This window comes from Corvus brachyrhynchos, unplaced genomic scaffold, assembly GCF_000691975.1.
Source record: "Corvus brachyrhynchos isolate BGI_N302 unplaced genomic scaffold, ASM69197v1 scaffold32, whole genome shotgun sequence".
NCBI classification, from domain to species: Eukaryota; Metazoa; Chordata; class Aves; order Passeriformes; family Corvidae; genus Corvus; species Corvus brachyrhynchos.
The window spans coordinates 14,050,873-14,073,333 of record NW_008237919.1 but is presented as its reverse complement, the minus strand read 5'-3'; the positions used below and the strand labels follow the sequence as shown (position 1 = coordinate 14,073,333).

Here is a 22,461-nt window from a genome sequence, read left to right as displayed (position 1 = left end):
AATACATGCAACTTCCTGCTATCAGACATCATACAAGTCTGAAATCAAGCCAAAATGCACATTATAGACCCAGATGTGCCCTTTCACTAACCAAAAATCCTTTTCTCCTACACAGAAAAATCTGCAGCCAGTGTAAGCTGTCAAGAGATCAAATACATGCTAATAAACCTGCCAATTCCCAGAATCACAGCATCACAGAATGGGTCAGGCTGGAAGAGACCACAGTGGGTCATCTGGTCCAACCTCCCTGCTCAAGCAGAGTCATACCAGAGCACACGGCACAGGACTGTGTCCAGACAGTTCTGGAATTATGAAGGGAGACTCCATAACCCCTCTGGGCAATCTGTTCCAGTGCATGCTCACCCCCACAGTAAAGAAGTTCCTTCTCATATTCAGGTGGAACTTTCTGTGCACCGGTTTCTGCCCATTGCCTCTTGCCCTATTGCTTGGCACCAGTGAGCAGAGCCTGGAAACACCCTCTGACACCCTTCCTTCAGATTCTTAGAGACATTGATGAGATCCCCTCCCAGTCATCTCTTCTTGAGTCTCAACAGGCCGAACTCCCTCAGCCTTTCCTTGTAAGAAGGATGCTCCAAATCCCCAATTCATAACAGCTGTACATCTGGATCTAAGAGTCCAGGTAGGTAACAGCAGATAGCTACATGAGAAGCCTTATTTGATTAGGCATTTATTAGACAAAATCCATTTGTAATTAACTGAAGTTCTGCAAAAGCCCCCTACCTCCATTTCTATCTGACATAAAAGAATCCCTTAGCTTGCAAATAAATTCAGTTAGCGTATCTCCTCCACCCCGGAATTCTTTTTTTAACTTTTTTTTTTTTTTAACTTTTTTGAAGAAGCATTTAGACTTTATATGGGAACAGAAGTTCTGGCTAGCTGGGCCCAGAGTTTGGATTTTTGGGGTCTTTGGGTCCTGTAGAAACATGGCTGCTGACTTTTTTTTTCTGCATGCAAGGCTTTTTTCTCTTTTCCTGAAACTAATTTTGGTAATATGAATTTTTTTTAACTGCTTAACTGTACCAACTAGCTTGTTACAGTTTTTAAAATCCTATGGTATTGTATTGCCTTTGTGAAAGAATGAAAATCATCATAAATTCTCTTACACCCTGTTCTAAAATCCCTAATTTAAAAAGTGTGCAATGTTTGTTTTCTTTAACCTAGACCCCATGAATTGGTGAAGTATATTTCAAATAAGATAATCAATACAGTATTAGTCAATGATGAATTTTTAAAAAAAACATAAATTGCCTTATACAATCTCATTATCTCAGCACTGCAAAATATTGCTATTTTAAGGCAATAATCATAAAAGCTTGCTTAATTAAAACTGCACACTCCCATTTGCAACAAATGGAAGCAGAAGAAACAAAAAAAAAATACTGTGAATATTTTGGGTTACAGCAAACTGTCATCTTAGAAAGAGCAGTGTAAGAACCTCTTGACATAACAGGCAGTATTTGTTCAGCTGGAACTGAAAAGACTGCAGGAACAACTGAGATATGATCTTGGTATCTGCCCTGGACATTTACAGGACACAAGAGAATGTTCTACCTATAAATACTAATGAAAAAGAACGAAATGTGAAATTCTAGTCCCACATTATTAAGTGTAATTTTAAATAAGTTTTTTTCTTTTAAAAATAAAACTAAATTAAAATGTAGTGACTTAGTGCGTAGGATTTTTGAGGGCATTTTCACTCCTACTCTGCAAACACTAGAAAACTAGAATATACTAATGGAGCAAGACATAACTACCCTTTGTTACAGGCAAAACATAGTTACAGGGATGCAGCAAAACAGTGGCAGGGAGGCATAGGACCATAAACTCATATATAGACTCATAAATACACAGATCATATTCCTCATTCCCTGCAAAAATAGGATTTCTACTTTAACAAATACATCAGACTCGGAAGCTGCTGAGAAAAATCCAACAGAATGGAGACATTTACAAAAAATTCAGTACATTTTCAATATTGGCTTTTTGAAAGACACATTATTAAGCCTTAGAATTTAGAGACTTATTTTTCACGTGACCACACTGAAATTCAAGAAAATGCACTGCAAGTCCTTGGTTTTATTTTTCTTTATGATACATTGCATTAACTGCTCTTTTCTGTCCCATTAGGATCAAACACAAAAGAATTGATGATCTTCCAGACACCTTCAATATATCTACAAGAAAAGAAAATTCTTACAAACACCTAAATATTAAAGTAGCACTTGCAGCAAGTAAGATCTTTATGTTATTTAAAATACAAAGTTCCAGTAAGGCAACTCCTGATAGTTGTTTAAGGTTAAAAACTCTCTTCCCTGAGCAAAAGACAGTCAATTTGTGAAAACTTCCAGGACAGGTTTTATCACTTGAACACTACAGAGTGTAAAGTAGTACTCTAGTCTGCTGTAAGCAATCATACAAAGCTGTAAAAATACAGGAATTCTTTATCCAACCACAATGCTGTGCCTCGTGCTATAAAAATAGAGCAGGCATGCAATTTCTTTTTTTGCAATAAAGCTACAGGGCAATTTTCCAGAAGAAGAATGAATTTGGAATCTTATTACAAAGACTTCCAATTAAAAATCACCAATTAAAGGAAGATGGCCTCAAGCACTTGGTCTCTAAAACTGCTTGTCAGAGAATTGTGTCAGCTCTAATGAAAGTAATTAGTAACTGAAGGTCTTAGACCACTACTTCTGTGATAAAAAGACTGTTGCAAAGGTTGTGAGACACCCACTTGGGACAGAAGCAGGACAGTATTTTATTGACATTCTGAAGTCAGGTTTCCTTACGATAATTAATTGTCTATACTTCTAGTGAACAATTAACATTATTCTGTGACGAAAAAAATATGCCAAACTTCAAACTACTTAATGAGAATGACTAACAGAAATAAAAATCTAAGCAAGATGGTAGAAAAGGAAGTATGAGCTTCAGGATAAAAACCTCACAATTTGCCAGCTTTAAGGGACAGCTTTCTACATCAAGAGATAGGCCATCATCAAGTTGTGTTGGTTGTGCAGCCATTTTAATGTGGTCAAGGACTTTAAATCAAAGGTGGACACATTCTTAGATTTGGTCCAAGCTGATGTTATGTTGGCACAAGAAAGCATTTCACAGTAGCTCAACATTTGCAACCAAAACCACGTAACAGCATTGGCTAACATGAGCTTCTATTTCTAACTACTGTTTTTGAAAATCTTTTTCATAGTCATTTTGTACTCACTTTTCTCATTCTGCAGTCAACAGTGAATTGGAGTAAAAACATAAAATAATCAGGCCAGGCAGAGAGACTGGTAGTAGGACCAGCATTTCTAAATAACTGTTTCAAGACATACCAATATTGGCATCATTCTTTTTAACTTAACAGCAACTAGATATTAATTTTTAAGCTGTTGGGCTTTTTTTATTTTTAACATGCCGTAACAGTCATTTCCAGCTGCATGGGACTGCTATGAACAGCAGCATCTTTGCAAACACTGCCAGAATGGAAGCCAAAGGTAGCATGGAAGCAGGGTCTCCTCTCTATTCTCAACCCAAAAATACACATCTGATTTAGTTATGCTTGCAGAACATATCAAGAAGATGCCAAAACAAAAGCACTGCTACTATCCTATTTCATGGCAATTCCTTTCAGGATGAAAAGAAAACCAGTTTCTACAAAAGCCACACCAGCATCCTCATAAAATTCACTGCAACTATTTACAACCATAAGAACTGTATTAAACATCGAATCTCTACTTTGTTTCCTTGGCTACTGAAATTACAATACCCAAGAAAGTTGTTTAAAAATTTGAATCTATTTCCTTGCCATGGAAAACTAACATTCCCCACTGAACTCTGAATCAATTTCTACCTCCATGAGTAAGGGAAATTCATATCTAGACAGACAATCAAAACCACAAAAAGATAGCAATATTTTGAATCTCTGTAATCTAATATTGTTAATACACGTTTTCAAAATAACTTAAAATATAGTTATCAAATGTATCTAAAGCTTGTATGAAATGGAATTTCCAAAATATTTAGGAAGATCTAACTATGAAACCAATTCCACTGAAATTGATACAGACCATGAAGTGGCCTACAGCTTTTCAGAAAAGTAGTGTCTAAAAAATGCAGTTAATTACATTGTGTCACCTCACAGCCAGAGAATAATTTACAAAGCTGCTAACATTTCCTCCACATAAGAAGCTGGTAAAGCATGGGAAATTCTGCAGACTACTGTAAGTAAATTTTGAGGAAAATCTTTTACTTACCAAAGCACAGCAATAGCGTGCACATTTTTAAAGCAATAAAATAATCACCATTAATATGGAAAGCAATGTTTGGTGGCGATTCCCTTTTTAAAATTTTTATTAGTTTACTTACTATTATATGCAGGATATAGCTGTGTAATTCCTCATACTATGAACATGAAAAAAATACTACTATACACAAAAAAAGGATATCGTTCCAAAACCAGAAGAACCACGTCACATACATCCAGAATTTTGTTGCCAAATATATTCCAAGAGGCAGTGCACTGTGCATGGAGTGATCAAAGAATGACCTGTAATGTAGAACAATGTCACATGGTAAGTTTTGATTTATAAAATGTAAATCCTGAACTACTGCTTCAGGAAAACACTTCCTATTAAAATATGTACTATATGGGATATTGCAGAATATGCCATAAACACATTTTCCTCCCTTTTCTGTTCAAAGTTCATGAGAAATTCCCTTTTTCAACCTGCCAAGACAGGCAGAATGAGTAAATACTCATGCTAAAACTACACTGTGAAAGCAGTTAGGAACCTGTAAGATTCTTAGCCACATGAACAGTGGTTGCAAATTGTATTAACTTTTGAGATTCCAGTGCTAAAGACGTTTTGGAAACCCATACAATGAAAACTGCACGTTAAAATTACTTCACTAAGAAAAAAGCTTAAGAGACCTTGGTGTTACCAGCCTATATACTTGAAATATTTCAGATTATTGAATATTTTGCTTCTGCTACAGCTGCCAATAGAAAGTTGGAAAAAAAATCCAGATTAATTCAGTTCCTGTATCACTACATTTGCAAGTTCTAAGATAAAATGCTGCTACATTAATTAAAAAAAAAAAAAGATTAAGCCATCAGAATTATTTTCACTTTCTTACACTCTCGCATTTTAAAGCCTCTTCTGAATGAAGCTGAATACAGTTGAGACAAACTAGGTGAATGACTAGGCTACTCCATATTCAAGAAGAAATTGCTGTGAAACCTGTGGAAAGCAACACTCTAAACAACTAACCTCCCTGAAATAAAGCTTCTGCATGATCTGCCTAAACACCCTGATATTGATTCATTTTGCTTTTTGTGCTGGTGGCTCCCTCAGGGCGGCCATAGACAAGTGTGTGCAGGGAGTAGTTTTTCCATTTCACTTCTTTACTCCCTTACAGTATCTGTCTCTTCTGTAGTGGAAGTTCCTTAGGTCTTTGGAGAAAACCCTGTAAGGAACATAAGCTCATTTGATGAGTAAGTGACTACACATTTGGACACACAGTAGTTACTTTGCACAAATCTTTCTTTCAGTGACTTCTGTGCATTTGTGTGTGTGTGAAAACAGGGAGGAAAACACAGCTAAGCAGATTAGCTAAAAATTCTACAGAAAGAAGGAAAACACTATTAGAATAACAGCACAAGTTTAATTCAGCTGGGCTTTGTGAAAAACACTTCAGAAAGGATTTATACTAAACATTAAGCAATGGATAAGAGAAAATAAGAACGTTAATCCTGAACACATGTCAGGTAGGCCAAAAATATAAAACTTGATAAAACACAGATCTTGAGAGATTGGAAGAAATCTTGTCCCTCCTTTCTGTAGGAGGCACAGTTGAGGATCTGCATTGTCAAACAGTTTTTTTCTGTGAGAGGAGGCCAGCAAATTGCACAGCTTTAGAGGTGACAAAAAGACTAAACAGATCATCTCCAAGATCCTGCAAAAGCCTGATAACCTTCCACTGCCCTCCCAGTCTTCTAAGTCCACTAAAATCTTCTGAACTTGGTTTAAGGAGCAGACATATTTTCCTCTTCAAACAGAAAGAAAAGAGAAGCAAGTGGTTCTAAATAAACATGACATCCAACCCCAGAAAAGTGGAAAGGTCCTAAGCATGGGGATACATCAAGTTCTTCAATCTTGGCCACACATGATAATGATAGGAAAGGAGAGATGATGTAGTCTACAGATCTTGAAAATCCACTGGAGCATGACTAGGGGTGTGTGTGTGCGTGTGTGTGCACATATATTTGTAGGTGCATTAACAGAAATTTAAAGTAATCATAAATACAACTGAAAATCTTTATTTTCGGGTAACAAGATGTATAAAAAACACTATCAGAAAGCAGGCTTTTTCTTTAGTCAATTCTTTCCACAATAACAAAAGCTATGAAATCTGATTCTGACTTAATTTCTCTATAAATCTCTTTAGATGCCTTTATGCATTTAAATTACTAAAAAACCCCAGTTTTAATGGTACACTTGCACACTGTCTTTATTACTTTATAGTAACTTTTCCATTGCCTGCTTTCTGTAATATTCATGCTGATAACTCTTTGTAGACAGACATTCAGCACCCTCCTCTGGATAACGACTGAATTTCTGTTCTGCTGTTAGCTTCTGTTAGCTCAGTGGTATTCACCCAAGATAATTCCATGTTTCGCAAGACAAAAGAGCATTACAGGAGCTACAGTTGCACAAGATCTTTCCCAGAAATAAAGACCAATTCCAACAAATGGAAATTTAAGGTTATCTATCCAATAAAGATGCCAGCAAAATACTTCTTGCATGCACACTAAACAGACAGTGTCCCAGTAGAACACTTACTTTGAAAGAAACTGCACCATAGCCCAAACGCCACCATACATCAGCCCTTTAATGAGCCAAGAATCAATGTCTAGGTCTGCTATAAACCCAACCAGCCAAATAACTAGGAAAGGAGTTCCCAGCATCACCTTCTGACGGAATTCCTATGTAGAAACAAACACCAGTAAGTAATTATATTTTCAGGAACAGATTGCATAATATTCTCTGATAAACAGAACAGTCATGAAAATTAAATTCTCAGGAAGCTTTACACTGGGGCATAAATCTTCATAAATTTTTCTCATTTCCTGTATTTACATACCTCCAATGAATTTGCAAGGAAAAGAAACCTTCCTAAAATAATATTATGAATCAGTAACTTTGTTTGTTTTAAAACTGTCTTCTAGAGACTTTGCTGCTAATCCAGAATCAAGGCAACATTAGCACTTCTTAAAGAATCCCTAAGTGTATAAACTGCAGCACAGCACATGACAATCTCAGTGAACTTTTACTACTCACGTAACTGCAGTCTTTAAGTCATACTGAAGCATCTACGAATAAAGATAGGACCTTTTTTATCTTACATTATGCGTGTACATCTCCTGATGAGAGCACTAAACTCTTTCCAGATAATCAAAGCACAGTGACAATGAAATGTACAAATCACTTCAGGTCAATATTTGCTGCACTGTTATAGTGCCACAGGGTTAAAGCACAGATTGTAGCAGTACTTTGAGCATCTTGATGCAATACATCTTTAAATCAAAAAATTATAACAAATCAGTGGTACCAATACTTAATATCCAGCACAACACTCTGCCTGAGTGTTGATGGATACTAAGAAGAAAACATTAACTCTTTTTAAGTTATCAAACAATAGGCAGGAGGACAGTTCTTCATGCTAGAGCAGTATGTTAACCCTTACACCCTCATTTCCTGCCTCTTCCTATCTGCAGTATTAAACAATACCCTGAGAAGCAAAAGGCCTCCACGTTAGGTATTTATATATTACATTATACTACTAAGACTGAATGCTTCTTTCATTCAACCAATAACAATAAACAATACATAATTAGAGAGGAGATCAAAGCTCAGGATACCCAAAATGCTTCTTTCCTCAGCTACCTGAGAGTCAGTTTTGGAAAGCCTTGGCTTACCCCAACAATACGAGACCACTCAATACTTTCCTAATATTGCGTTAGCACAAAAACTAAAAGTAAGGGTATGGAATCTTAGGGTTTATTTCCTCCTGCTCTAAATAAAGCACATTTTTTTTTCTTTTGCAATTACTTTTTCCATAATAAAAAGACATTCCTTAAAGTTGAAATGTGGGGAAACCACAGTCCTGAACTTCCCATAAACAAACACACAGGTCCCCAAACCAAGAGCAGTGGTAAGATTGATCTACGCAAGTGTTATACTACTACTTACCTTATCTGCTTTTAGTTTTCTCAGAAACGATGGACTATCATACCCCTTTGCCTGTCTTGCTTCTTGTAGATGATTGATCATCCAAACATTCTTCCTTTGTTTTGCAAGATCAAGTGGTGATTCTCCCTGTCAAGAGTATAAATGTGGGAAACATCCAATTTAAAAATAAAATGCATTTGAAGTACTTTTGAAACAGAAGATTGGCTGTTAAAAACAATACATCTTAAATCAGTTTAACTACATGCTGGCATACTTTTTGCTCTGCAGCTTACTTGACACCAAACATCATTCATTCCTTTTGGTTTTTCACTCTCTCAGAACTATAAAAGTGTGGACAAGTCAAATATTAAATGTATGATCCTGACAAGATGTACGTCCTGACAGTAATAATTGTTGCCTTTGGCATATAACAAATCTGTGTTCCACTCTTCTATACACAGTCTATTAGCCTGTAAATGAAAGACTGTGCTTCCCCCTCAGCTATTGACAGGCAGCAGAAATCAAGCAAAGAATAAGAACTTGTGACCCACTGGATCATGGAAAGTCTCCGAAGTCTAAAGCCTGACTTCTTAGTTAATTCTCTGCCTTTTGGCAGAGTGAAGTTACTAATATTATGGAATGCTTCTAGGATTTTTTTTTCCACAAGCTTAATGTTCTTAGGTTCATTTCAGCTACTGAAGTCCTAGGAAGAAAACATGGAAGAATAAACTGAGTGCTCATGTCCATCTTATTTCAAAACTCTGAGCTTTTACTCTGAGCTTGTGTTTCATGTATTTTGGGTGCTAAGCCAGCAATGGCCTATGTTTTTATTTCTGTAATTTCAGAAAGGACTAATAGACGAAGCAAAAGAGAAACATAGAGCAGAAGATACAGGGACCAGAGGTGCCTACCAAACTGATTTGATTTTATTGCTTTTTAAACATTTAGGAAGAGAGCTAAATGAAAAAGTTACTGACTTGGTCTAAAATTATAGAGGAGGCAAGAGACAACCAATTGCAGGTACCTCCAGCTTCAGTTTTGCATTTGACTCTTCCTCTCTTCTACTGGAGTTAACTCCCCTCCTAAACAAATCATTCATGGAGGCTTGAAAAATGGCTGAATCCTCCATCGCTCGGCCCCCTCCTAAAAAAAAAGTGAGACAGGTACTAGAAACTGAAACTACCCAGAAAGGGCAATAATTACTATAGACAGAAGCGATTTCAAAGATTAAAAACTACAGTTAGCTATCTGTATCCCATAGAAAGACAATGGGAATTGAGTACTTAACTGTCATCTTTGCCTTTGAAATCTTGCTCCAAATCTTTAGGAGAGTAAATAGCACAGACTACAAATTATGAGGTGAAGCTTTTTGCTACTTAACAGGACCTTTCACACCTTCTGTGCGAGAAGTATAACTAGCAAAATCAGTTAAAAAAGAATAACCTTCTCTGAGTTAACTTGGCTTCAAAGTTATTTAGCCATATGTTTTTTTAAACAGATTAAATGAACTCCATTCTCAACAGAAATGCCTGAAATCAAACTATTGGTGCCTGTTTCATCACAAGTTTAATAGCACCTTGAATTACTTGTATCTGGGAAACTCCAGAGATGCTGTTGTTTTAGTATCACCTTATATAGCCAGACTGTAAAGATTACCTGTGGACAAGCAATCCCCTCTGGGAGTTGATCTCCCAAGTAAATCCTGAAGTTGTCTTGGGGTCCAGCTGAGCATCCCTTCCACTAGAGGGCCATGAGACACCTAGGAACTGCCTAGATAAAAAAATTGAGGGAGCTTTAAAGAAGTCTTTGACTATACTTCTCATCATCTGGCCATTTTAATATTTTCCTTGTCTTTACAGGAGTAGTGGATGGCTGACTTGCTTAAAAATTTAAGAAAAAATATATTGGGGAACTTAATCTAGTAACACACTTAAGATTGTCAGCAAGCAATAAGGCTTCAATAATATATTCAATATATATTTAAAGTATTTAGATAGAAAGAATAATCTGAAGAGTCATTATGATAGGGAAATGTACACGCAGACTTTCACGGACAAGCCTAAGATACACTGCATAATCAAGAACTACATTTAAAGTTCAAGAAATGATTCACTTACAGATTAGAGAAAAAAAAAAAATCTTTCTTAGACCTTAAGAGCTCTTTTAGGTCTCTATATCTCTCTACTAAAAAAAGGAGTCTCTGCTCATACTTAAATAAAATTTACAAGTTTTCCCCAATGATAAAATTTACAAGTTTTCGCCAGTGATAACCCGGCTCCCTGGGAAATCCTGTCCTCATCTGCCCAATCTGTCTACTGGTGTGGCAAGATAATTTCCTCAAGAAAAAAAAATCAACCAAACAAAAAAACTCACTCTACTTTGATTACTGAAGAGCAGCTTCTAACTCTAACATTAATCTAGTTCTCAAAAAGAAAAAAAGAAAGTATCTTACTACCGAAAGGAAAATATTAATTTCTTGTACAGTGTAATAAAAGGAGGGTACATAACAAAACAGGACTAACTCACTGCTTGTATCAAGCTTTGCTCTAGAATAGGAGTGCTATTGTTCAAATGCTTCACAAACTGTCATGCAAAGTAAAGAACACCTTCCTGAGATGACTGGTCCTGGTTTGTTCCAATCCTAGGCAGCCAGCAGCATGTGCCTTTCTAACACAGACTAACTGGAGCTGATAACAATAAAGTCAAACCTCGCATCTAATATTTCAGTCACTTCATCATTTGAAGATTAACAGCTTTCAGCCAATGTATTTCTTTAATCTCAGCTGTTTTACCACCATTCTTGGTGAATTCCGTGGGGTATCTGAGAAAAGGACTTCACAAGATAGCGCTGCAGAAATCTGGAAGTGACTGCATTAGAAAGAAGCCCTTCACAATTCCTTTTAATTCTGAGGAAACACGAGCCAAACACTTAACAATTAGTTTTCGGCTCAAAGAAAACTTTTTTGCTGAACAGTCAAAGGAGAGGCACCAAACTGAGTTTCTATATGCCTTTACGAATCCACCAAATTTTCATATTTCCTATATATTTACTACCACTTATCAGCATCCGTTATAAAGGCTGGATGGCAAAACTGACATTGCTCAAATGATTTTGATCCTCTGAAGATTCTAAAAACCTGGGAAGGCATGCAAGAAACCTAGACTCCACTGCGTAAGATAGGCAGTGGTCAGTGAAACCAGACACATGTCTTCTGGCACGACTGGAAAGATTATCATGATCCAGCAGGTACAAAAACCTATTTTTCTACTGACTGCTGCTGTCTGTCAATAAAGAAGGCAAGACCATGAACTAGCAGGCTAGCAGATACTTCTTCATATAGCCAAACACAGAAATTTTTGTTACGGATTTCATAAGAGTCCAGAAATGCAGGTAAGGTGATGACTTCAGAACTCCAATCACATTAATCAGTCTGTCAAGACAAGCAAGGTATGACATACTGATTTTTTTTCCACAAAAATACCTTAATTTTTTTACCATAGGTGGCATAGGAAAATAGCTTTTCAACACAAGAAGTGAGACTAGAAGCATAATTCATCCACACAACTGACCTTACAGATCAGGAATAATATATATTCACACCTCAGTGCATGCAAGAGGCTAGCTAATTTGTTTTAAACATGTAAAAAGCCATGATTTCTTCCAGTGAGTTTTCATTCATGATTATGAACATTTCTGATATTCTGAAGTGGATGTAGGAGCTAAAAAGCTGCCAGCAAAATTTGGCTGCACCTTTAAAAAGGCTGTTCCATGCTCTTCAAGAAAACTGATGCACACTTTTCTTTTTTTTTTTTTTTTTAATATAGTTCTATCACTTGTGTCCAAGCAAAATAGGCCCTGGCCATCTTAATCAGTAGAAAAAATGGTGAAAGGACAAACAAATTAAATTATGTGTTAACACATTAAAGCTGTGTTTTCAAGTGTAACCACTCTGCCTGTAGCACTCTTTAAGTGGAAAATACAAATATTTGCAGAGAAATTGAGTAGAGAATTCTTTTTCTGAAAGTGAATTCTCTGACACCACAGATGAAACAGTTTGGGCAGCAAAATGCATCTAAGTTGATATACAGAGCATCTGGAGGTAATGGACAAAACCACATCCCAAAGGCACACCTTCCAAGGCTGGAGAAGCTCCAAGTCTGTGGCAGAAATTCTAAGAGCTGTTTTGCTGGTCTAACATATGCTGGAGACGGGCTCTGTTAGTACAGAATCTAGATGCATTGTTAAGAAATTCTAGTAATCAGGCAAGTTAAGTTCACATGCAAAAAAAGAGCCCCTTTGCTTATTTTACTCCTACTGGCATTTTCAGGCTTCCAGTTTGCTTACTAGCACTGGGAGACCGACTAGAGAGAGAATTTGTCAGCTCTCTGGAAGAGGACAGAGATGTCTCACATCTCACTCCAACAAACGATCACCTCAGAACTTCACTAGAAGATACTCAGTCAGGTTTCCAGTTTTGCATCCAAATACACCGGTCTTCACACATGCAGTCTAACTGCACACCCCACTCGCCTATATTTACACATAATCATTGTTACATTATTTACTTGAGTATTTTTCATGGTGCAAAACTAGTGGTTATGCATCACTGTTAGGAAAGAAACTGCCAAATGACAAATTAGTGGCATTGGTTTTGCTCCCTTCATGATCCCACTATACCCACAATGACCTATCCTTGAGATTTATCATAGGCTCTGTTATTTCTGCCTCAAACCACTTCCAGTTAAAACAGACCAAACGTTTACCTTAATATTTTGAGCATCAACATTAGCTCCAGCTTCTAACAGAAGACTAATAACTGTAGTATTTCCTGCTAGCACAGCCCAGTGCAATGCTGTGTTTTTGTGGTATTTGTCTCCCAGATTAACCGAAACATTAAATGTAAGTAGCAATCGCGTTGGATCCACACTAGGAAAGAAAATTCTTGTTAGATCTACAGATGAACTCAAATACATCCCAACTTATTGCTGAAGCATTCAATTTCTATGAAGATCATTAATCAGGTATACTATGTAATAGCAAAGTGACATTTTTTGCTGCCAATTATGAATGACCCAAAAATCTCTTCCCACCAAAACCAACCACCATTCTGATGGCTTTTAAAGGATCTCCCTAAGACAGCTCATTCTGGGATATCACAAAACATTTGTTCTACAATTCTAGTTTTGTGTTTACCAAAAATCTAATAATACTAACAGATTTGTAAAAATATGCACACGATTATATACTTGAAAAACGGAAGTTCAAAACATGTTATGTTTCCACTTCACAATCCAGAAGATGAAGATAAAATAGGATGAGAATGTTGGTAACGGCAGGTATTGGTAAGAGCTAGCTTGTGCTCCTCCCAGCAATTGATGGAGATGGGCCCTTCCAAACAGGAATCTAATCCGAACGTTTGTTCTTTGGAGAAGTGTTATTTTTCATCAATTTTTTCCAATCATCTCCACAGGAAGGAATAGTGAATACCTCTTCACAGTACCTTCTCTCTTGAAAAAGTCATTGCACTGGGTTTGGCTGAAATCAAGTTAATCTTCTCCATAGTAGCTCCTATGGTGCTGTTTTGGACTTGTGATCAAAGCAGGATGGTAACATAGGGATGCTTTAACTATTGCTGAGCAGTGCTTACACAGAGTCAGGGCCTTTGCTGTTCCTCATGCTGCCTGCCAGTGAGCAGGCTGCGGGTGCACAAGAAATTGGGAGGGGACACAGCTGGGACAGCCGACCCCAACTGACCAAAGAGATATCCAATACTGCATGGCAGTGTGCTCAGCAATAAAAGCTGGGGAAGAGGAGTAGGAAGCAGAGAACATTCAGAGTTACAGCACCTGCCTTGCCAAGTAACTGTTACAGGTGATAGAGCCCTGATGACCTGGAAATGGCTGAACTTCTGCCTACTGATGGAAAGTAACAAATTAATTCCTTATTTTGCTTTATCTATTCAACTGTGTTTATTGCAATGCATGAGTTTTCTCACTTTTACCCTCCTGATTCTCCTCCTCATCCCACTTGGTGGGAGTGAGGAAGCGGCTGTGTGGGGCTGAGCTACCAAGTGGGATGAATTCACAATAACCATAAATGAAGAAAGATAAAAAGGCAACTGTGGAAAGAACACTGACTAGTTAACAACAGAAAAAATACTTCCCAAAAAACCCCAAAACAAGTCACTACTATATGCCACTTGGTTAACATTAAGATAAAGTCAAAACTGCACATATTACCTATGTGTTCTGTAAGCTGCCCACATTAAAGGTGTCATTCCATTTTGATCCATCATATCTACATCCTAAAAAAAATGAAAAAAAACAAAACTTGGTGAGATAAGTAAGCATACTCAAGATCCAGCAGATATAAGGTTTGCAATGAGAAGCAGTGTTCTAAGACTAATCATCTGAATAGGAAGAAAAACTAGCAAGCTTTTAGCAAATAGAATTTAAAAAGTGAAAATAAACATTAACACCACCATTGCCAAAATACAACCATTCCAATCTATTTTGGAAACTATGAAATAGTCATGCTGTGTAAGACCAGTAATTTCTAATTTACTATTAATCTGCAACATTAAAGATATATATAGATGGTGTATTACTACATTCAAAATATACAGAAGAAAATTAAAATAATGCACCTATATTTAAAAAGATACTTGACAAATTACTAGAAATACCACTGTCTGGATCCTACATCCTAGTACATGCCAGTCGCATCGATTTTTCCACTTCCAAGCAATTTTCCTTAGTTCATAGAGTTCCAAAGGTATTAATGTATCTGGATACCAAGCTAATGGATGCCAGAGAATTTTAAAGTTGAAAAAAAGACATTAATAAAAACAACTTGCTCAGAAATAAAAATGATCTATAATCAAGTGGTGACTAAACCAATGGCTAAAAATAAATCAATAAATAAAACCATTATTACATTTAACAGAAGGTAGCCACAGAAAGACAAAAAAGCACCACCCAGACAGTTCTTTTAGACTCGTCAGAAAGGATTAATATCTAAGCATTTTTCCCCTCTTTCCTCACCTGCCTAGGGAAGTTGGCAATTCCTAAACACTCCGAGGCAGATTAGACTCTCAAGCACATTTGGGCAGGTTTCACAGATCAGCACTAACAAAATCACTGCAAGTTAACATAATGCAGGACATGAAGAGTTTTCCTTACAGGCAACAGAGCTATGACAGCATTTCCTGTGCCACTTCCCTCAGTTCTTACAAGGAAAATTAGATTGAAAGTGTTTCAATGAAGTCTTCTGCTAGAGGAATTCCTGACAAAAACCCAGAAAGTGAATGATGTTGCTTTCTGTCATCCCTAGAACCTTCCCTGCTCCAGTAGTCTGCGAAATGCCCAGCACCCTGGGATCCTGACTCACGCCGCTGCTAGCCTGACCCAAGCAGTTGTTTCCCAGAAAATCCAACTTAGTTCCTCCAAAGAATTGCTTTCAAAACACCTCTAGCCTGCAGATAACTTTATATTTCTGAGTTTTTACTCTGTCACCTAATTTAAGAAAAAAAGAAAGGAAATTTAAAAAACGAAGTTGATGGAGGAAAAGAACAGTTACTTGATTTACTTGCTTGTACTGTTTGTTCAGAAGAGTTACATGGCTGGAGATCAGGATCCAACTCTGTCTGCCCACAGGACTTGTCTCGGTTAGATCCTTTTGAGCCTACCAGGACCACATAACCGCTGGCATTGCCTTTAACCCCCTGTGGCTGAGATGAAGGAAATTAGAACCACTGCCCAATCTCAAGTTCATTCATCCTTGAGAAGCACGACTGATTCACAGCTCACACTGTGTGAACTACATTCTTGGAAGACTGTACAATTTACCACAACATGAACAATCACTCTTTCATCTTTAGATTTCGTATAGAAAAGCACCTCTCTGTGACAGTAGGAACATGTTTGGGTGTAAGCAGAACAATTCCTTCAATGATTCCACCTGACAAATCCAAACTACACTTTGACACTCAGCTAAAAGAAAAAACCCAAACCCATGAGCTCCAGACTATTCCCTGCACATAAGTCACCTGGACAGGCTACAGCTATTACTCATATTCAACTACTACATTGGCTGAGGCAGACCCCTTTTCAAAGGAACTTTAATGAGAAGCAAAGCAACTAAGATCGACTTGCAAACTGCTGTATAGACGTAACAAACATGATGTAGCTGTGGATAGCAAACACGTGCTCTAACAAACCTCTCATGAAAAATTCCTTGTTATTTCTTCATATCATTACCATAACCATAGAACAAGTGAGATATTTTAGAAAGAAAGCTCTGTTCCTGCTTTTTACCAAAGAGAGGACTGAGGCAAAAAAGTAAACCTTCAGCAGCTGGTACCTACTAAGAGACTCTTTTTCTATTCTGGTGTGTACCAACAGGCACTTTAGCATTAATTTCTTGTTTAACTCTAGGTGACAGATCAGTGCTCATGAAGGGGCGTGCCTGTGCTGTTAGGACATGGTGCAAGCATTGCAAGAATCAAAGATTCCAACAGTAAGTGATGCAATGATCAAAAATTGCACATACTGCTGCCCTCTGCATGTGGTTCAAGTGTGAACACTGTGGACCACAACTGGCAAAATCTCCTCTTGTTTCTAAGGTACAACTCTGGTTCTGAAAGAGAGGAAACTTTGCACATGCAAAGATAACCAGACTCAATCCTAGGACACTAATATGAGATTGCAAAAAAGCTTTCAGAGAGGCAAAAATAGTGGGGAGAAAGAGCTTTCTGCACGAAAAGGAGTTGCAGCAACTCCTCTGCTGCTTAATACTACTTTCTGAAAGCAAGGGTTGACAAGGAAGGATTCTGAAGGGCTGCTAGAGATCAGCATTAGGCTGACCAGGACATTTAACAAGCAATGGTCAAACCAGTACTGTGACGTGGTACAGCCTTTCCAAAAGCACAGAATGCATCAAGAGATCCTACTCAGAATTACATCCAATTACACAGAAAGGAATCAGGAATGTGCTCCTCTTTAGAACCATTACTGCTTGTTTCACAAAACACAGACCTTCACAGAAAAGACCCATCACATCCTTGCTCAGAATCCTATTCTCCATAAGGAAAAGATCCCTTTCACATGAACTGCTGCCCAGGGAAAGGAAAACAGGCTTTAAAAGCATATCGTAAAGAAGATTTATCAGTAAGGGTGATGTAAGCCTGACAGTATTTCTTAATTTAGGAAAGACATGCTAGTTACTGACTGGAAGCAGAGATTTTGTAGGATTCCTATGGAATGAACAGAGCACAGACCAACAAGAAAGATAACACACAGAACTAAACCTACCTCATTCCTTCAAACAGAAGCTCTGTTCTGAATATCCTAGTCCATCAAACACACAGTCAGTCTGGACAGTCATAAGGAAGAACACAACTGGACTTACAATTCTGTAAGTAATGTGCTCTGAGTTGGTTAGGAAATAAAATACTTGGTTCAGAGTCTTAATGCTGGCCTGAGCTTGGTGGAGAGAAGGAGCCTCAGTGGCAACTGAGGTGACAATGCTTAGGAACACTGCTCATGGACCACAGCACCGAAGTAACCAAGGCTGCTGGTACCACACTGGTATCTCCTAACCTAGATGCCACCTACTTCTAAGCCATAGCTCAGAAGGTGACCCTACATAGCTCGAGACATTAGTTAACATACGAAGTTGCAACTCTGAGAATAAACAAAAAATGCACTTGATGAGTAAGTTCTAGTTAAACTATGAAAATGATAGTTGAACTATGAGTAAGATATAGTTAAACTATAATTTTAGAACTAGAATATTTCTTACATGATTTTACTCTACAAGCAACTTTATAGTCACTCATCTGGGATTAAGTTACCTCGCACATGCACAGGATGAGAACACATTATTCAACCATTCGTATACCACATCCATATCTTAACTTATTCTAGGTGAATGTTTGTGTATGCAAGGTCCTGATATGCCTCTGGCATTTTAGGTAGTGTAAGCACAATATCAAGCAGTCAAATTATGCATTGAACATTTTTAAGTGCCTTCAAGATCTTTTCCAATTTTTCTTTCTCACATTTTTTAAAAATAAAGATCTTACCTAAACTTGAACTGTGCTACAGATTCTGTTATTTGATTTCTGATTATGTTTATATCATGTACTTGTCCCAGGCTTGATTTTGACCCAGGCTGACACAAACAACATGTGTAAATTCTGATACAGCCAGGTATCAGTCTCTCAGAATTTAGTGAGAGACATGACTAAATAAAAAGTAACAGCTGTCTGCTGCCCCTTGGCTGAGTAGTACTTGCTGGCATGAAAGTTGGTTCACTTCCAATCAAAGCCAGAGGGCATTTGACCAAGAGCTCCTCCCCTTCACCATGCTCCAGAAGCTAGAGGACTGGACTCAAGCCTCAGATTGCAAATCGAACCATTGGCTGCTGCAGCCCAGAAGAGAGTGAAACAGCAACACTGAAGCTGGATTCCAGCTGTCTCAAAAACAGACAAGCTAGAAATTAGGAGCAATTTCTTAATCCACCTGTCAGTTCTCTATTCAGTTATGAAAGCTGGCTCTTCTCTGACCACACTCATCCACAAAGGCATCAGGATCAGAACTAACACAGCACAACAGTCTACACTGATCCTTATTTTGATGTTTATTTAGTTGTCATTTGCCACACAGGTATTACAATTAGGTTCAGAACAAGGGCTAGCCTACTCTTGGATATAAGGGAACCCTGTCTCTTTAAAGACCAAAGGCAATTAAGTAGTAGTATATAGGGTAAGCCCACAGAAGCAAAAGCAGTTGAAGTTTCCAAATCCAAATCTCAGCACTACAAAGAAGGTGGGGAAAGAAATAAAAAGAAGAGATTAATGACCTCAGTACTAATTAAAAGAAGATTAAAAAACAGAATCATGTATTTCCCATAGCTTCTAGACAAGCCACGTAGTTTCTGTAGTTGTATGCAATACAGCTAGAGAACTATGATTTTAGGGATTGTTATTACAATGCTATTGATAGTACTAGATTTTAAACATGCAAATCAATATATGATTTTTAAAGTTCAATATTTTGAAGTGCTGTGAAAAATCACTGTTAAAATTAATTTGCATTTACATCATGGAAAGAATACCAAAATCCTACTTGATAATATTTGAGGGATTTAATAAAAATCAGTGTTTTAAGAACTATTGATAAGAAGAACTGTTTTCAAAGTAACAGGTTTTCATTTTTAAGGCGATTTTTGTGTCTTTATGTATGTACTCATGTAAAGACATACAGCTTCTTTTGAATTGAAGCATTATATGTTCAAATAAACAGGACAAATCTGTATATAAACATGAAGACAAACAAAGGGAGACTTCATAATCACAGTAGAATATTTTAAAGGCTATTAGTACTTTATTAATGCTATGCTTTAAACAAGTTCACACTTGTATAATATCAGCAAGATTTTTCTGGTAACATAAAATCCCCATATAATTATATGTAATTTGAGAAGAAAATACAAAACTTGCTCCTCATGCAAACACATTCCTCTCCAATCATTATTTCTTACAAAACAACAGTTATACAAAATAGGATCAGACTCTTCTTTTGCCTAGCTTACTCTTTACCATACACTAAGTACTGTTTTACCAAACAGATACAAACTGAATACTGCCTGGAGCAATAGCTTGGGGTTTTTTACATATACAGGTATAAGTAATTTTCTGCAGCAAATTTAGTATTTGTTTTATACAGACCAAACTCACTGATTTCATATTCTACATGACTCACTGGATCATATCTCACTTGGTATTTGAAAGAGTAAGCAGAATACAGAAGTGTGAACAGCTTTAGTAGTACTGTCATACAAGAGATGGGCTTTGACTTTTCTATATGGTTTACACAGTAAATCAAATTTGTGCTTCAGGCACATGCCTATGGGTGAGTAAATCTACAAATTACAGTGCAGGGGTGCATAGCAAAAACAGGATCAAGTTTTTGAGCAGACAGAATGACAGATGGGACACAAGAGGAACAGTAATGAATACACATTACATACAGGCTTTACAGATCTAGAAGTAATATAAGGGGCTAGCAAGAAGGTCTGGGGTCGTTTGGTTTTCTATTTACACAAGGAAGTAATTAGGAACAGCAATAAATTAAAAGTTGTTGACTGATATGTCACTAGATTCTTTATCCATGTATAACTGATGATTCTACGAAGAATTCTGCAACACTTGCTACCATTGTCACAGTTACATCTAAAGATTAAATTCATTAGAAATAAAGAATTAGAATTTCCATATACTACATTAGACAGGTGTGAATTAAAGCCAAAGTACTCAGACCACTGTTGCAGGAAATTAATTTAATAGGTGGCACATCAACATTGCAGTCTACAAAAAAGGACATGGAATTATTTTTATATTTATTCAAGTAAATATTTTGCATTTCCTTAATGACAGGTGTAAGTTTCAATTGTGTTCCTACTCTAAATTTTAGCAGAATCTATGTAAATATGGTATTACTTAAAATTTACCTGTCCCTTTGCTATCAGGTAAGCAACAATTGAAGTATGTCCAAACTGGGCAGCCAAATGAATACAGCTACATCCTTCTCCATCAATTAGCGACGGGTCTGCCCCGTATTTCATCAGCTGTACAACCATGGATAAGTGACCCTGTCTAAATGTAACAAAACACAAAAAAACAAACAGCTGAATAACTATATGCAGGAAAAATATTAAAATTTGAATACTGAAATACAACAAAGATGTTTAGCAGTTAATTACTCTATCAGAACTCCCACACTTTAACTCATACTTTAAAAACAGCAACTGTCATGATCTGATTCTCCAACTGAGTAAGCAAATTCATTTATATGAGAAATTCTATGCATATAGTGCATTCATCACATGCAATTTGCTTAACTGTACTGCATAGCAAAAGAGACAGTCAACAAAAAAAAGTTACTTTTTAGAAATCTAATGTTTAGAAATCTAATCTGTGACTTCTTCCATACCATATATGAAACCTGCTATTTTAAGAGATGTCAAACTGGCTAGATACTCTCACTTTTTGTGGAGCTTAAAAACTGTGGTAAAACAAAAAAAGGGGGAAAAGAGAAAATTGAAGGTCTACATTTCCTCCACCCTGTGTTGAAAGCTTATGCGTCTTTATGGCATAATGAGCACAGACAAATCCTTCTTTTAGACATGGTGCCTAAGTGTCAGTACACAGCTTCTGACATGAGCAAAAGATCTTTTCAATTTTTCAGAAGCACCTTCAGACAATGCTTCATAGAACAGATTGCAGGTATGAATGAACACCAGGAAATTTAGTCAAGATTTTGTGCTATTTACACAATCACAGACTGTGATCTGTAACAAAAAGAATATAGAAGATGAAGTCTTTAATTGAAGCTAACAACCAAGTCCTCACCTTTCGCAAACAGATTATTTTGATACATTAAATCTTCTAAAAGCTGATTTTCCAAGTCTCTTTTTGCCATCTACAGTTAAAAATATTAATATGGACACTGTTTCTTTCCCACCCATTTCTAGGTGGTTGTCTGAAGGAGCAGGTACTGCTTGAAGGCTGTCTTCAATTTTTTCCAGCCATATGTCGTTCTCTGACCATCTTCTAGATAAGAAACCCGATTTTAAGTGTATCTTTAAAAAAATCCACACATGCAATAGAACACTGCAAGGACAGTGTCACACAAAATCATCCCGAGACCCATTTGCAAAAGTGCCACTGAACTCCAGACAACTTGACAAAAACAAGATCTCAGAAGTAAGAGCAAGGTAAGTTGCCTATACTTTGCTTGTTGTTCTGTTGTAGCAATCATCTTCCTCTACATCAGAAAAAACCACATGCTGAAAGCTCCTTTATTTCAAACATGCAACATTCACAGTGAACTCAGTTATTAAAGACGGAATTAATTCTAGTGCGAAGTATTCCCATAAAATACAACCATTTCATAAAACTATCAGTACTCCATGTTAAGCAAAGAAACAGACAGAAAATTTCAGAAGACTTTTTCCTACCTTGTTGCCCAATGAAGTGGGGTAGAATTTAAATCTCCCCCAAGCTGATCAACAATAGCACCTTTTGATATATAGTATCTGGAATAACAGAAAGAGTAAACATTATTGCTTGTTTTGGTTAAACAGAAAGGACACAAGTGAGCATGTTTGATATAATGCAAAACAGGCAGTTAGAGATGAGAA

At 37.0% G+C, this 22,461-nt stretch overlaps 1 protein-coding gene across 1 annotated transcript in view; it reads right to left on the bottom strand.

Moving 5' to 3' along the window:
- Window positions 1–22,461, bottom strand: part of ZDHHC17 (zinc finger DHHC-type containing 17) — a 67,956-nt gene that overhangs the window by 16,142 nt on the left and 29,353 nt on the right. The window contains exons 5-11 of the mRNA XM_008632823.2: window positions 22,279–22,356; window positions 20,770–20,914; window positions 14,496–14,560; window positions 13,020–13,182; window positions 8,277–8,402; window positions 6,867–7,009; window positions 4,470–4,570 (exon numbers count right to left, since the gene is read on the bottom strand). Coding sequence (XP_008631045.2) covers window positions 4,470–4,570; window positions 6,867–7,009; window positions 8,277–8,402; window positions 13,020–13,182; window positions 14,496–14,560; window positions 20,770–20,914; window positions 22,279–22,356 — 821 coding nt within the window. The remainder of the gene's footprint in view (window positions 1–4,469; window positions 4,571–6,866; window positions 7,010–8,276; window positions 8,403–13,019; window positions 13,183–14,495; window positions 14,561–20,769; window positions 20,915–22,278; window positions 22,357–22,461) is intronic.